At 53.8% G+C, this 13,252-nt stretch overlaps 1 protein-coding gene across 1 annotated transcript; it reads right to left on the bottom strand.

Moving 5' to 3' along the window:
- Positions 1-4,009: 4,009 nt before the first annotated feature.
- Positions 4,010-11,321, bottom strand: TOB2 (transducer of ERBB2, 2). The gene is made up of 2 exons (XM_006775967.2): positions 8,827-11,321; positions 4,010-7,849 (listed from the first exon to the last, which is right to left on the bottom strand). The coding sequence occupies exon 2, from the start codon at positions 7,750-7,752 to the stop codon at positions 6,742-6,744; it is 1,011 nt and encodes a 336-aa protein (XP_006776030.1). The 5' UTR covers positions 7,753-7,849; positions 8,827-11,321; the 3' UTR covers positions 4,010-6,741.
- Between the last annotated feature and the right edge of the window lie 1,931 nt (positions 11,322-13,252).

Raw genomic sequence — 13,252 nt, 5'->3', positions numbered from 1 at the left:
ATCTTGCTGCCCTGCCTAAAGGACTTGGCCTGTGTGCTGTGCCATCACTCCTCACACTCCAGCTTCCACCTGCCCTCTGAGGAGCCTTCCTGGGCTGGGTCGGAGCCTCCTGCAGGCACTCGGGGTCTCTAGGCTTGCTTCTGACATGGGCCTGAGCATAAGGACCTGCCCCAGTCTTCTGCCACTAGAAGCACCCCCACTCCTGAAGCAGGCTCAGGCCCAGGGCCCAGCTCAGGGCCTGGCACAAGGAGGGGCCCCACAAAGGTTTGTTGATGGAAGGTTTGTTGAGTGAGAACACTCTCAATCTCTTGCCCCTAACCACAGATGAGGCAACCTGGGTGTGAGAAACTTAATTTTCATGTTTACAATAAAATTCCAGCCCAGCCGGTGTGGCTCAGTGGTTGAGTGTCGACCTATAAACCAAGAGGTCACAGTTTGATTCCATCAGGGCACATGCCTGGGTTACAGGCTCTATCCCCAGTAGGGAGCATACAGAAGGCAGCTGGCCAATGATTCTCATCATTGATGTTTCTATCCTTCTCTCCCTCTCCTTTCCTCTCTCTGAAATCAATAAAAACATATATATATATATAAAAGATAAAATCCCAACTTGCCACCTGGGCTACGCGGCCCACGGTGAGGCCCTGAGAACTCCCACAACCTCATCTTGTGCTACTCGCCTCCTGCTTGCTAGCCTTTCACTCCCTGAGCACGCCATGCTGGCTTCTGCCTTGCCTGCCTGTGGAAGTGGCTGTCCCCGCTCCCCCCGCCCCGCTGTCTCTGCTCATTCCCATGTAATTCAGAGCACAGGTTGAAAGCCCCCTCCTTGAGGCGGCCCCCTGCCCCCATCTGCCCAGTGCAAAGGGACTGCCTGGTCCCTAGCTGGCATCGCCAGTTGCGATGGTCTTAACGGCACATCCTCACTGTCTAACATTTTCTCGCTTGTGGTTAACAGAACATCATTTCCAGGGGAGCAGGGATTTTGTCTGCTGTCTGCCCGCACTTTCCTCACACCTAGAACGGTGTCTGGTGCTGACAGGGGCTCCATGTTGAATGTTGAATATAGTAAATCAGGGCAGAGCCACTGTAGGACCCATGTCCCTGTGGCTGGGCCAGGCTTCTCCTCCTGCCTGGACTTGTGCAGCACGGCCACAGCCCACAGGATTCTGACCAGGCCCTTGTACCTGCGGAGTTCTCTGCCAGTACAAGGGCCACAGCTTGTGGGCCCCAGGGTCCTCCCGGGGGAGGTGCCACAGCTCGGGGTCCTCCCCGGTCCTCACCAGGTCTTGGGAGCCAGGGGGGCAGGAAGAGGAGCTGGCCCAGGGACTAGGCCAGTGGCCCAGCTAGATAGGGGCCGAGCCTAGCCCCAATGTCCCTCTTACAAATGGGGGAGATGTCAAGAGGGGAGAGAGGTGTTTGAAGTTGCACAGAAAGTGACAGTGTGAGGACTTCTCTTGCTGGCTGTGAAATTCCCTAAATTAAAAACCAGCAGACCAGCAGGTGCCTCGTGCCCAGGGACTTGGAGACTTCCTGGCCGGTCCCAGCCTGTCCGTAGCCCTGCCCAGGCAGGACTTGGCTAAACTCGCCAGGCCCAGGAAAAGGACGAGGGAGGGTGAGAGTGTGCCCTCCACCCACTGAATCACTCAGGGGAGGATGACCGTGGCGGAGACCAGACAGTGGCATCCCTTGGCTTACGGGCGGGCACTGAGGCGGGCAGACAGTGAGGAACAGAGCAGGGTTGTCCTGCCCCCGTGACTCACCCCACCCGCCCATCTGCCTCTCCAGGGAAAGACTCCCAGGAGGTTTCGGGACACACATGGAGGGCCCATCCCATTCCCAGGCCTCGGGCTGGGCCCCTGGAGAGGAGGAGTGTGGATCAGAGATCAGCATACTTTCCGGGGCGCTGTCTTGCAGGGGACAAGCAGCCTCGCAGGGCGGCAGAGCAGAGTGGGAGCCAGCCGAGGCTCTGCGGCTCGGAGAATGGCTTTCTCTCCCGCCCCAGCCTGGCCTAGCTGCTGGCAGGGTTGGGTTTTGGCCTGTTTGCTGATGTGAGGACACATCCTGGTCTGGGTTGGCCATTGGCATTTGCAGATGAACAATAATGACCCTGATGATGGAAATGCTACTTGTTGTTTACTCTGGGCCAGCCACTGCGCTCAGCATTTCCCATTCATTGTTTCATTTAATTTCACAAGTAAATACAGTTATTATCCCCATGTCAGAGGTGAAAGAAATGAGGTGACAGAGTAGGCGAAGTGGTTTGCTTGAGGTCACCCAGCTAGGGAATGGTCAGGGTGGGACTCAAACCTGAGTCTTCTGAGAAAGCAGAGTCCACACTCTTCGCTGAAGGGCGTCCTCCTGACAGGTTCCCTGGGGAGGGAGGGGCCTTGGCCTGGCTTTCTCCTTCCTGGCCAACTCCTACTTCTCCTTCGCCTCCTGATCCTAGACACTCAGGCCCCCTGTGCACACCTGTCCTGTAACTGCTGTCCCACCTGTGCTTCCAGGGCAGATAAAGCACTTAAGCTCGGTGCGTTACTTATATTAACACTAGAGGCCTGGTGCACGAATTCGTGCATGGCTGGGGTCCGGCTGGCCCGCCCCGATGGAAGTCCATCAGGCCGGGCCGGTTGTGGGGGAGGGGTGCCAATTGGGGCCCAGATCAGGCTGGCTGGCTGCAGCAGTGCGCATCACAGCCACTGGTCGTTCTGGTTGTTCCGCTGTTCGGTCACTGGGCTTTTATATATATAAACAGGAATGCATGCAAGGGGCCCTGGGGCCCACAGGTGGGCCAGCAGCTTGGACACAGGGATCTAGGGACAGGGTGGGCTTCTCCCTGGCAGGATAGAGGAAAGTGAGACCCCTGAGAGTGGCCTTAGGTCCGGCAGTCACCCTGGACCAGGGCCTCTCTCTGCTCGACACACTGTAGCGGGACTGGCTCATGGAGGGGCTGGACATCAAGGGGCTGGACATGCAGAGGTTGCGTGTTTGGCCTGAGAAGTTCTAGGCCCAAGTCACATGCTTGGGAGGGGAGGGACCAGTTTGGGCCTGTTTGGGGAGGGGAGGCATGAGGAGACCCTGTCTCACAGATGCCCAGTGCTGCTTGCTCGTTGTCCAGCCTGGAGGCTGCAGTCGGCTCTTCCATGCAGCCCCCAGTGGCACTTTTCCACAGCTGTTAGGTTTATACATGAAAACAGCCATACACAGGTCAGCATCTCTGCCTCCCCACTTCCTAGCTGTGTGAAGTTAGTGAGTAATCTAACTTGCAGCCCATTTCTCAGTGGTATTGTGGAGATAGTGAGGGTGAGATGGGATTCAAGGAATACCTGGCTGCTCTCTTCAACCCAGGGGCCTTTAGGGGCTGGTGTGAATCCCTGCTGGGAAGGCGGTTGTCTGTACCCTCCCCAACCATGAGCAGCATTAACAGGGCCCTGGGAGGGGGAGGCGGCTGAGCCCCAGCCCCACGCTCAGGTGGGCCCTCTCACCCCTAAAGCAGCTCCAGCTCCAGACTTACCCAGCAAGATAAGAGCCAAGAGTCCAAGCACCAGGCGTGGGGACAGAACCTGACTGAGGTGGGCTCTCATCTGTGCCCACTCCTAAAGGCCTAGCGGTCTGGAGCCGGCAAATGCTAGAGCCAGAGGTGGCTGGAGGCCGAGCCCTCCTTCAGCCTCCAAGGAAGAGGCTGTTCCTCAGAGCCACAGAAAGGCACCACCCTGTTCTCAAGACTCTGCTTCCAGGCCTGGCTCCACCATCTGAGCGAGGGAGCTGGGGTACTTGTCACCCTCCTGGAGCCTGTGTCCGATGTGGGCAAGGACCCGTGGGAGTGGGCCCTCTGTGGTGTCCTGTGCTGATGGGGCAGGTGGTAAAAAAGGAACCTGTGACACTTATGCCCACCTAGGGATCAAGTGAGGATGAGTGAGTGTTTCTTGAAACCAAAGGGGCTGTGTCACTCCCACTCTCTCCATCCCAAATCGGGGACCAGAAACAAAACAAGCCAGGAGCAAGCAGAAGGCTATTATATATCATGCTTTTAATACAAACTTAAAAAAATCTGGAACAATATAAACTGTACAGATTTGATCAATCTTTTTGTTTTGTTTTTTAAACTAAATCTCTAAACACACCAATGTCCCATTCCAAAATATTGCACAACATTCTGAATACAAAACGCTGATTGTATTCCTCCTTCACTAAAGAAAACAAGTTCATTGCCCTGCTCCCCAAGCCCCTCTCCACATTGCCTCAATGCCCCCTTCCCATCCCTAAGGGTCAAACTAGAGAATCTAGAGCTCACTGCATTGAGAAAAATACATCATTCTGGACTAAAAGTTTACACTCTTTACAAGATGATCCACCTTTTGATTTGTTCCTGGAAAGAGGGGTAGATAGAGGATGGGGAAAGGGGAGAAAAAGGTTTTATTCTCCTCTTTTTTATTTTAAAGTTTGTTTTTCCTGAAAAAATATCTTTGTTTCTCTCCTCTTTTTAAGAAAAAATCTTGAAAAGAAAAAAATTACATTTTACGTTAGAAATATACATATATTATATATACCTCTTACATTTTACAAATGTAGCAAATTATTCAATACAAACGGACACCAAAAAATGTAAAAAATAAAAAAAAAAGTTTTCCTACCAAACCAGGTAAATTAGTGCAGATTTCTGTTTTCTTAAAATAAAAAAAATTTGAAGCAAAAATGCCTAGATTTGAGACAAGACAGACTGAACTGGGCCTAAGAGCCCAGCACTGGAGTCATGCTCCTGAACACACATTTTTCTTCGTATTTCAAGACACTAAGGGGTTGGTCTCGCCCTCTCCCTACATGTGGCGAGAAAACAAGCTGACCAGGTATGGGGGGGTACCTGTGTGCGTGAGTTTGGGAGGAGGGAGCGGGGACGGGGCATAAGGCAGCATCCAACCTTTCCCAGGGAGCAGCAACCTGCCTGGGCCTGTCACCTGTGTGGGAGCCAAGGGCTGGGGAGAGAGGGTGGCCCAGATTGGGCTGGCCCCTGAGGAGTCTAAGGGGACAGATGGTGCTGGGCTGAGGAGGCAGGGCACTGCCCTGCTGGGGGAGGTAGAGCTGGTGCCCAGTGCGGGGAAGGCTGGCAGTGTCTATCTGGGCTGGACCCACTGCCAGAGCAGTTGCCCACTTGGGTCGCTGGGGAGGATGGGGTGGGGTGCCGAGGGCTTTGGAACTTTCCAGTGATGGGGGCCTGATGCCGTGTGCCCCACTTGCCAAAGCATCACGGCATGGAAGCTGGCCCACTACGGTTGGGTTGGAGAAACAGCTCTTCTGGCAGAGGTGGGGAGCAAATGCTTTTCTATACCCAAATGCCCCAGCTTCCGTGGCTAAGCCTGGCTGCCCAGACCACTCCTCTGGCATCAAGGCCAGTGGGTTAGGTTGGGCAGTGAGAGGGGATGGGCAAGAGGTACCAAAATGTTCCCAAGCAGGCAGGGGCAGAAGTGCACGACAACATCTACAGCCAAAGGACCCAAAAGTCTCAATTCAAGGCTCAGGGCTGCCCACTACAGGCACTGATTCAGAATTCCCACCCCAGGGTGCTTAGGTGAGCAGCTCCCACCCTGGGCTAGTCATACAACAGGAGGGTCCCGGGACTTCTCTTAGGCATCAGAAGCTGGGTATTCCCCTCAGCCCCTCACAGCTACCCTCCCCCCCTTTTTTTGGTCAAATACAAAAGTGCAGACCCCTCTGCAGTCCGGAAGCCAGTTCCTCCTGCAGTGCTTTCCCCTGGGAGTGTCTCAGGCTCAGCCAGTCTCACCCACCATGTGACCCACCCGACAAAAGGCCTGACAACCGCCCTGGCCTATCCCCCCACCTCAAATATAAACAAGCATTTGCTACAACCCAGAATCACATGGGGGGCGGACGGGCCGGGGGGAGTTTCAATGGCTTGGAATTCTTTAAAGTAGGATAGCCAATCACCACATGCTGGCCCCCACCTCCCTATTCACACCTCACAGGCCCAGGGGAGAAAAGGCTGCCTGAGAGGCCACACATGCCAACGGCCGTGTCTCCAGGCCACGGTGCAGTCTGGGACGCCAGGTGGGAACGGTGGTGCGCGGGCCACAGGGCAGAGAGGAAAGGAATTCCAACAGAGGGCTAACCTCCCTGGAGTTAGACGTCAGCTCGGGGGGGCGGGCGGGGGGGGTGTCAAGCGGGCAGCCAGCAGCTCCCTGTGACCCAGGCCTGAGGAGCGGGGGCGTGGGCCAGACCTATTTGGGTGGCAGGACACAAGGCCTGCTGAGGTCGGATGGCTGAGTGAGAGGTTAGCTGGGTGATGGATACAGTGACAGGGGACAGCCTCTCCCTGTTCTGAGGGCCAGGCCCCAGCTGTGGCTCTTGTGAGCTGGCACACACCGATCCTAAACCAGGTGTGTGAAGGAGGGAAGGAAGGAAGGAAGGGAGAGAGCAGCAATTCACATCAGGACCATTCTTAGCACAGGGAGCCACTAATTAAAGATGTTACATAGAAAACTACATGTAAGGAAAAAACAACAGAAAAACAAACCCCAAACCAACCAAATCAATCACAGGCAGGCAGGAAAACAGCAAGGAGGCTGAGTTAAACACGATTCAGGTGCCTCGGCTGCCTCTTTTCTCTAGAAGTGAGAGTGAGAAGATTGGGAATATTTTCGTATATTTCTTTTCCTCTTTTTTTGGCCTTTCCTTTCCTTTTTCTCTTCTGTGGTCTTGGGTGCTCCTGGCCCCGCAGGCAGGGGGTGGTCAGTTGGCCAGCACGACGGGCTGGAACGGCTGGCTGGGATACTGCATGGTGTTCAGGTTGTAGCTGAGGCCTTCCACGAAGGGCGTCTTCTCCAGGAAGAGGCTGTTGGCACCGCCTCCAAACACCTGGGTCATGTCGAAGCTGCTGCTGTTGCAGGTGCCGGCCCCGCTGCCCTGGCCATCGGCCCCATCAAAGAAGAGGCTGGGCGAGCCACTGCCATTGTACACGAACTCCTTGGCATTGGGCGAGAGCTGGGACTGCGGGGCCGGGTTGGGGGCGATGAAGTTCAGTGAGTGCATAGACAGAGAGAGGCTCTTGTGCTTCAGCAGGTTGTTGGTGGGAGAGCGGACCAGGCGAGGCTGCTGCGGGGGGGGCTGCTGGCCACCTGCCCCCCCGCTGGCCACGCTCCCACCACTGGCTGCCCCTCCGCCCTTCTTCATCTTGGTGGAACCAAACTTGGTGGCAGCGAAGGAGGCAGTAGTAAAAGTGATGGGTTGGGCGGAGCGTGGAATGAAGGTGGGGCTGGGAGATTGACCAAAGGATGGTGAAGGGGAGTTGGACAGGGAGCTGTCCTGACTGCCGATGGGCACAAATACCTGGGCATCAGGGTTGAAGCTGCTCTTGATCTCCTTGTCCAGCTCTGGGGCAACACAGCCCTCGCTGTCATCCAGGTATAGCACTTTCACAGCCCCCTTCTCACCAATCTGGTAGGACACCTCGAAAGGGTCGATCCAGACGCTCAGCTCCTCAGGCACATTGGCCCGCACATCCTCCACCGCCAGGCCGCTCCGCTTGGCGGCCAGCTCCACCACAGGGTCCACTATCTCCCCAATGTGGACGCAGCGAAAGCCAGAACCCTTCAGTGGCTTGTCAGGGTACCAGTGGCCTTCATATTTCTTTTTTAAGAGCCGCTCTAGCTCCTCCCCAAACAGGTCTGCCCGGCGCCGGGGCAGCTTGTTGTACAAGTAGGAGATGATGAAGTTCAGGGCCACTTTGATCTCCAGCTGCATGGCGCTTTCCTAAGCAAACAATCAGTGCAGGGCACGTGCACAAGCCACGGACAGTGGCAGAAGATGGAAGGTGGGCAGCCTTGGGCTCCAGAAGGCCCTGGGAAACAAGAGGGGGCATCATGAGTAAACATGCCAAGAGCCAGGGTCCCATGGCCAAGGACAGACAGAAAAACACCAACTGCAGGTCACAGACTAGTTTTATTTGTGTGACTGGGCAAGTCGCTTGTTCTGAGCCTTAGTTTCATCAGCAACGAGGTTATCATGAAGATTAGGTTCGTTCAAGGATGTAAACTGCCTCACACAGTACCTGGTTTTTAGTAGGTACTTGATAAAATTAGCTTTTTTCCCCTTTTAAGTAATTCTAAAGAAAACAGGGTTGCTGCAGTTCCCAGTATTCTGAGAATTCAGACCACTGGATGACTGGCACCAAAAAAAAATATCGAGCCCTTAAATTAGCTGGAGAAGGGAAGGCTCCTGCTAATGGTCTCTGTAGTATCTTGGTGAAACTGTGCCCCCAAGTTATCACAGGCCAAGGTCTAAGTTCATAATCTTTAGTTTTCCTCCTTAAGCGGAAGGGATGCAGGTCACTGAACAAGAAACAGCACTGCCACCATTTCGCTGGGGGCTTGGACTCCAGTCACATCCCATTTGTCATGCTGTGCTCCCTGGGTATGTGTGTGCTCTGGCTCACTCTGGGTTTGCAGAACTGATTTCAGAATTGCACAGTGTAACCAAAGCAAGCACTGCCATCCAGAGAGCCTCCAAGAATAGAGATGAGAGCATGAGCCCCAGGAAAAAGTCAAAACCTGTCAGAACCAGAGGCCTGGGCCAAAAACAGAATTGCTGACACTGCTAATGGCAGCTGCCCTGGGGCAGCAGAGGAAAGGAGAGGTAAAGAGGGTCCTGCTGGCCAACAGATCTTTACCAGCAGCACTAGTGTGGCCTGAGGGAATCTCTGTAGTTTCTGGCTAGAGCAAGCATGTCAAACTCAAGGCCAGCGGGCCGCATGTTTGACATGCTTGGGCTAGAGAGAGTAAGTGATGAGGAGGGCAGGGAGGAGGAATTTTCCATTACCCTGCGGCTTCCAGCTGGGGATCCATCATCACTCAGTCTCCCAGGGACAGTGTGACCACCTGTCCTTGGCACGGGATCAGATTTATCAAGTGTTTGGAGATCCCTGGAGCGGAGGCAGCCCAAGATGAACACTCAGATTGTTATTTTGGGACTCCCTCATAGCCAGATTGCACAGAGGTCAAACAGGCTTAGTCCCCAGTTCTGGGCCAGCCTCATGTCTCAGGAAGATGATCTGTGAGGTCCTAAGACCCAGTGAGCTTCTCCTCACTTTCTCCAAACGACAGCTCCCGGCTCATGCTGTGGGTGAACTGAACTGAAAAGGCCACCCCCTTCCAGGGCCAACCAGGCCAGAACATGTTCCCAGCCAGACCTCTGGGTGAGACTGTGCTGCTGAGCTCAGCACAGAGGCAAGACTGATCCATGATCTGTCAAGGGCATCTTCTGTCCTGTGACCGATCTGGAGCTGGAATTTGATAAAAATCCCTTCTAGGTCAGCACAGAGTATCCAGAGACTAATTGTAGGCGTGAGGATCTCGAGTTTTCTGAACACCTGCCTCAACTACATCCCTTCTCATTTTCAGCCCTTTGCCTTAACTCATTTCCCTATAATTTTCAGACCTGGGCCATGGCTCCCAGGGACATTTTTAGGATTGAATCCTCAAGCAAAGCTCTCTGAGGCAAGTCTCAGAGAAGATGCACTGGCTCAGTCTGGAGCATCATACACACTGGCCGGGTCTAGTCCTGCCCTCATTTCAGGTCTGAGGAGGCAGAGGGTCACGTGGGGCGTCATCAGAGGTGTCATCAGCATGCCTCTCTCAAGCCCTCCACAGGGATGCCCAGGCTCCAGGGGACCCTTATCTCCTCTCAATCCCAGCCTCCAACAAAGACTTAATCTCCAAGTTGCTCCAAATGTCTATTCATGGTCACTACAGAACAATTCCAGGGTCCTTTTAGTTTTCAGAGAAAGAAGAACGGTAGAAGATTAAGAGCCTTTCTGTTTGTGAGGCCTGAGTTCATCACCAGATGCAAAGCTAGCCACCAGGAACTTGGTTCTCCACTCAAGAACAGCGGTATGGAAGGGCCACAGTGGTGGCCCACTAGACGTGTCCAAACACAGAGGAGACTGAAAAATTGTGAAGAAAGTTGGTCCTGGTTCTCAAGAATGAGCCTGAAGTTAATTAAAGACAGTGTTTTCAGAAAAGCAAAAGAGACCTGAATCCAGCACCTGACACTTCTCAAGGTACACACAGCCTTGGGTATGCCTCCTACCCCTTCCTAGCCCTCTCTAACTTGGGTGCATATTTGCCTTTCAAGTTAACCTCCCCTAAACTGTTCAGCCTCAAAATGGGAGCATTTCAAATGCAGGCCAAAGTCACTGGGATAGAAGCCTCCCACCTCAATGTACAATAGAACCACTGTCATCAGCCCTGCCCAGCTAACCAGTTTCTGCAGCATCAGCAACCTAAGCTGCACACCAATTTGTACCTCAGTGACGCTGCCGCACGAATAAGGAAGTATATATAATGCCACCTTTGCCTCTTTAATTGGAGAACAGGCTAAGCCAGATGGCTGTGGGGTGGAACCTTACAAAAATGCCAGACAACCAGACTGATATTTTCTGCTCTATCAGCTCAGGCTCTAATTTTGACTTCAAGAAGCTCATGGAACACAGGATTAAAGCCCTGGTGCTGTCTTGTCTTTAACTAAAGATAGAAATAACCACTCTGATGAGTTTGTCCATTTTTTTTTTTAGGCAATGGGCAAATTCTAGAGCTTGTATATAAAATATTCATAGAATGCGGTAAGATTAGAAAGCTTAGAAATAACTACCCTTCAATAAAAGGAACAAGTAGATTTGGGTTAAGCAGCAGGAAAGGACGCTAAGAACTTTTCCAACCTTGACTCAGGGGCAGAAGGTCAGAAAGGTGGCAAATGGGGGTGGGGTGGGGGGAGGCTGTGTTTAACAACAGCAAATCTACATTTTGTCAATATACCAAAAAGTTGTAAATGTGAGAATAAATTCTGTCTTATCTTTAGAATCTTACCCCCTTCACGAGTTTGCTTTCAGCAACAAAGTTAATCCTGCGCTGAATTGTGTTTTAAAGAAAAGCGTGTAAAAGGACAAAAATGGGGGGAAAAGGATGGCTGCAGACGATGTGGTGATGGGATTCCAGAGAAAACATCTAGCAAAAATACAAACGAAGAATTTTAAGAAGATAAAGTTATGTTTTAAACGAGAAAAGGAGAGATGATGGCAGGGGAACCCACCAGGCTCCCCAAACCATAAGAATCTACAAAAATATTGAGGCACCTGAAGCTTTAACATCCAAATTGACAAGGCCAGTAGGTGTCATAGGATGGGTGCCTGGGAGTCAGAGCTGAGCTCCAGGGGGACAAGGGACAAACCCATCCCACCGGTCCTGGAGCCCCCCGTTGGGCGGGTGTGGTTGAAAGGTTCCAGGACTTGTGGCAACTGAGCGCCCCCCCCCCTGTCTCACACCATCACCCCCAAACACAGGCTGGCACAGCCCCAGTCTGACTGTCAGGTTCCTTCCGCCTAGGAGGGCATTTTCTAGGGCTCTCTCGGTTCCTCCGAAGCCGGGAAGACTTGACTGAACCCCAATGTAAGTGGAGAGACCGGCAGCAAAGTTGCGCTCTGCATTCTGGGAATTGTAGTCCCCACAAACCTCACGCTCTGGTTTGAAGCAAGTGACCTACTTCCTCTGCACACTACACCTCCCTGCGCACTTTGCGAAGGCTCGGCCGGCAAACTACGCATGCCCAGTAAAGGGAGCTGGCCGACGGTCGAACCATGGAAAAGTTTCCGATGCACATGCGCGCTGTGGCGGATGGCCCCATCCCCCGCCCTCGGCCTAGTACATTTTATATAAATTCTACTCGTCAGGCCCACGCGCCGTGGTTTACCACCCTACCGTATCCATGTCTTGGTTTCTCAAGAGGCTGAACTCTTTCTCCCCTTCTCCCCACCACCTCCCATGACCTCTGAACTAAGGATCTGCTTCAAATGAGTTCTTCCCCGTTGAGGGCGGCGGACGGGAATGGATAAGGTCACATTCCCACCCCGCTGCCCCTGCGGCTTTAATCTGTATTCCTGGGGCTTGGTGGTCTCCGCCTGGAGTTGCTGTAGGTTCGGTGGATTCAAAAAGAAAAGAGCCTTTTCATTCAACGCCCAGCGGGCTCGGCTCCAGCATCCCAACAGCCAAGAAAGTAAGGGCAGGAATGAAAAGCCAGTTCCCCGGGCCTCTTGGCCAAAGAAATTCCCAGATAAACTGCGGGGAGGCGCCAGGCCGACAATCTGACGGCCGATGCCAGCGAGGCCCAAACCTCACGCCTCTTCTAATCCAAGTCCCAGTAACCAGACCCGGAGAGGAACATGGGAAAAGGTTCCCGGGCAGGGAAGGAAAAACTGTGCCTCTGACACCTGCACGGCCCCTTCCAACACTTAAAATTGTTTGCATCTCCTCCCACTGCGAGGCCTGCTCTCCGACCAGACTTACCAGCTTCTCAGCAAAGCTCCCCCGCGGAGCGCTAAACCTCTCTAATCCCTCCCTCCACACAAGCCTGCTTCCCCTCCCCTTAGGAGGGGGATGGGGACAGGTGCCCAAGAAAGCCACAGGGGTGTTTTTCCGCTGGGAAATCTAAGATGAGGGACCCACTCCTGGGGTAGGGGGGGAGGGAGGAGAAAAAGGTTAGTGTCCTGAGCAGGCCCCCAAGACCCTCGCCGCTGGCCCCCAAGTTGAAGCCTGCTGGATGGGGTTCTGGTTCCCTGGGGGCTGGGAAAGGGCCTGCCAGTTGCCCTTCCTCTCGCTGCTCCCCCCCCCCCCCCCCCCCCCTTTCTGGTCAAGGACACAGTCCATCCCCTGGACAGGAGGGAAGGAGCTCAGGGCTCTTCCTCCCGGGCACCTCACCCCATCAATCCACCCACTGCTATTGCTCTCAAGGTACTTCTTTTCTGGCCCAGTTTTCCCTGAAAACACTAAAGAGGATAAAGAGCTTAAGCCCAAATGGTGAATTCCGGCTCAGCGGCCAGAGGACAGCCAGCAGTGACCGGTTCAAAAGGGAACTGTCCACCCTTCATCCCTCAGGCTTCACCCGGCCAGATACAAACCCTATTAATCCTTGCCCCCCCGCCCCCCCTTCTCCGCACAGGGGAAAAGCAGCAGAAAAACAAGGCCTGCATTCCCTCCTGCCTGATGTACTCAATGGTGATGGGAGTTAGGTGTTTTGGAGGAACAAGAAAATTCTAGCCAGTCTCTAGGAGATTAAGAACTGAGGGGGGAATGCACCCCACCCAGGAGCGGGCCACACTAGGAGGAGGGAGAGAGGGGAGCTCTGGGGTACCCCAGGCTGAGAGCGAGCGTGCGGCGGGGAAATGGAGCGCGGGGGGAAGGGGGTTCCCGGGGAA

Source organism: Myotis davidii, unplaced genomic scaffold, assembly GCF_000327345.1.
Source record: "Myotis davidii unplaced genomic scaffold, ASM32734v1 scaffold428, whole genome shotgun sequence".
Classification (NCBI taxonomy): domain Eukaryota; kingdom Metazoa; phylum Chordata; class Mammalia; order Chiroptera; family Vespertilionidae; genus Myotis; species Myotis davidii.
The sequence above is the reverse complement of the archived record's forward strand: the minus strand, read 5'-3'. Positions and strand labels throughout refer to the sequence as shown.